This window comes from Panicum virgatum, chromosome 6N, assembly GCF_016808335.1.
Source record: "Panicum virgatum strain AP13 chromosome 6N, P.virgatum_v5, whole genome shotgun sequence".
Taxonomy (NCBI): domain Eukaryota; kingdom Viridiplantae; phylum Streptophyta; class Magnoliopsida; order Poales; family Poaceae; genus Panicum; species Panicum virgatum.
In genome coordinates, this window is record NC_053150.1 from 2758551 (window position 1) to 2761119 (window position 2569).

Here is a 2569-nt window from a genome sequence, read left to right on the forward strand (position 1 = left end):
AAAATAACTAATTACACAATTTAATTGATTACCACGAGATGAATCTTTGAAGCCTAATTAGTCCATAATTGAACATTATTTATCAAATAACAACGAAATATGCTACATTATCAAAACCCAAACTTTTTTACCAACTAAACACACCCTTAGTTTTAGGCATGGGTGCAGTGGACCATGTGACGTGCCCAGCTTGTGAGCTTGATTGCCAACAAGAAACTGCTAGCGTGCACATACCGCAAGTGGCAACACTGCTGCTTCCATTCTTGATTGCCTAAAGCTTTTCTTTATTTGCTAGGCATCGCATTGATCGCCGAAAGGTTGGCTCCATGCTGATCTGAGCTATAAAAACGCAGCCTTGGCTCCCACAACTCATCATTCCGTTCTTGAGCGATCGAAACGAGCTGCTGCTGCAGATGGCAGGGAAGCTGGGGCATCTGATGACGAGGCTGCACCTGGCGAGGAGCCGGGCGTCGTCGCCGTCGGCGGCGGCGGACGTGCCGACGGGCCACCTGGCGGTGTACGCCGGCGAGGGGCGGAAGCGGCTGGTGATCCCGACGGCGTGCCTGAGCCACCCGGCGTTCGTGACGCTGCTGAAGCGGGTGGAGGACGAGTTCGGCTTCGACCACCGCTGCGGCGGCCTCACCATCCCCTGCGCCTCCGAGGGCGACTTCGCCGACATCGTCGGCGGCATGGACGTGCACTGATCGATCGTCAGGCTCCGTTTCCCGGCGAGGACAAGACTGGTTGCTGTTGAGGAATAACCTATTCTTCTAGCTAGGAATGTAGGGGCAATAGCAGGGCCTGCTGCTTGAATTGGAACCTGTAATTCTGTAAAGATCATTGATTGGAACGAGATCTGCTAAGAATTGTGTTGAGCAATCAAAATTCAGGAAGCGTTCGCATACCTAAGCTAGGCCATATTTAGTTCCCAAAAATTTTTCTAAAATTTTTCATCATATCGAATCTTCGAACGAATCTTCGAACACATGGAACATTAAATGTAGTTAAAAAATAATTAATTATATAGTTTAACTGCAAATGACTAAACTAATTTTTAAGTCTAATTAGTTCATGGTTGGATATTAATTGCCAAATAACAACGGAATGCTACAGTACTAAAATACAAAAAATTCCGTGAACTAAACATGGCCTAAGCATCGCTTGACGAGGAATCGCGATCCAATTTAGGGGGTTAAATGTAAATATTGGATGCGACTTTTTGCAGAAAACACCCTCACAGTCGCCCTCCGTGGTCGCGGCCCGCCCTTCCCGTCCACAGGCGGCAGAGGACCTTCCAGCCGCACCTGCCCCGCTTCCTCGTCTCCTCCTCCCTCCTGTCCCTGGCTCCCCCGCCTCCTGGCGGCGCCGAGGCCTGCGGACACTCGATGAAGCTCAAGGGCGAGCGTTCCTGCGGTTTCCCCAACCGGGCAGCTCGAGTTTCTCCGACCCCACCGCGCTGCGCCTCCGGACGTCCTGGACCACCGCGTGAGCCAAGGTAAGAGGGCTGCACCTTCTAATTGGTTTGGCGCGGCAGAAATCGCCTGGATCTGAATGTCGCCGGGCACCTTTTGCTTGCAGTTGCTTGCGTCTTGTGAAATCGTTCAGTTCATAGTTAGGCTTTTGAAAGAAAAATCTAGTTGATAGTTGTTTGGTTGGGGTGAACCAGCTGGATACCTCAAAATCACCTCGTTTTTGCATATAATACGCTTGGAAATATGAACATCAAAATGTAGGCGGCCATCTTCACTCTTCAGTATGAATGCTGTTAGTATTTTCTCTGCATTTACTCAACTTTCAGTGGTGCAAACATAAATCCTTCTCCCAAGGAGAAAAAGATTGGGAAGTAATTTATAGATGTTCCAAATATGTTTCTTTGGAACCATAAGTAAATTGGATCTGACAACCAGGAAATGAATCGATTTTATTGATTCTCATTTCAGTAACTTTATGTACACTTCCTATCATATACACCAAAAAAAATGTTTTCGTGGTCAGCAACTCCTCTAAAAAGTGGGTATTGATTGCAGGGTCAGAGTTGGTTGGTCTCTGATCTATCTACAGTCTAAGAGTGTTTGGAGAGAAAAATCGCACGGGATTTTCTCTGCGTGGAAAATAAAGAAGATGCGGGTGTGCCAGTGTATATTGAAAATACACAAAAAAACAAAGGTACGGGAACACAAATTTTATTCATATTTTATAAAATATAAATACAGGTTTCCGTGTAAAAGTGCGCGCGCTCCATAGTCTGCCGCCGTCGGCCGTCGGCAGGGGCGGATCCATATAGGATCTACTGGGTGCGGCCGCACCCAGACCAAAATACCAAATACGCTGTAGCATGCACGTGTCTACCGTGTTTGCACCCCCCAGGCCCAAACGTCTACACCCACGCAGCCAGCTGAGCTGACAAAGAGAGCCCACAAAAACCAACTCCCCAACAGCAGCCCAACATCAGCCACGCCCCCGTCCATACGAAATTATCAGCCTTCACTTTGAGGGCGCGTTTAGTTCCCAAAAATTTTCACCTCGAAATTTGTGCCTCTCCCTTTGGACACATGTATGGAATACTAAA

At 47.8% G+C, this 2569-nt stretch overlaps 1 protein-coding gene across 1 annotated transcript; it reads left to right on the top strand.

Annotated features, from left to right (window-relative positions):
• The first annotated feature begins 314 nt into the window (after positions 1–314).
• LOC120677558 (auxin-induced protein 15A-like) lies at positions 315–851 on the top strand. Its single transcript, XM_039958714.1, has one exon. It carries the CDS (start codon positions 414–416, stop codon positions 702–704), a length of 291 nt encoding a protein of 96 aa, XP_039814648.1. The 5' UTR covers positions 315–413; the 3' UTR covers positions 705–851.
• Positions 852–2569: the final 1718 nt, after the last annotated feature.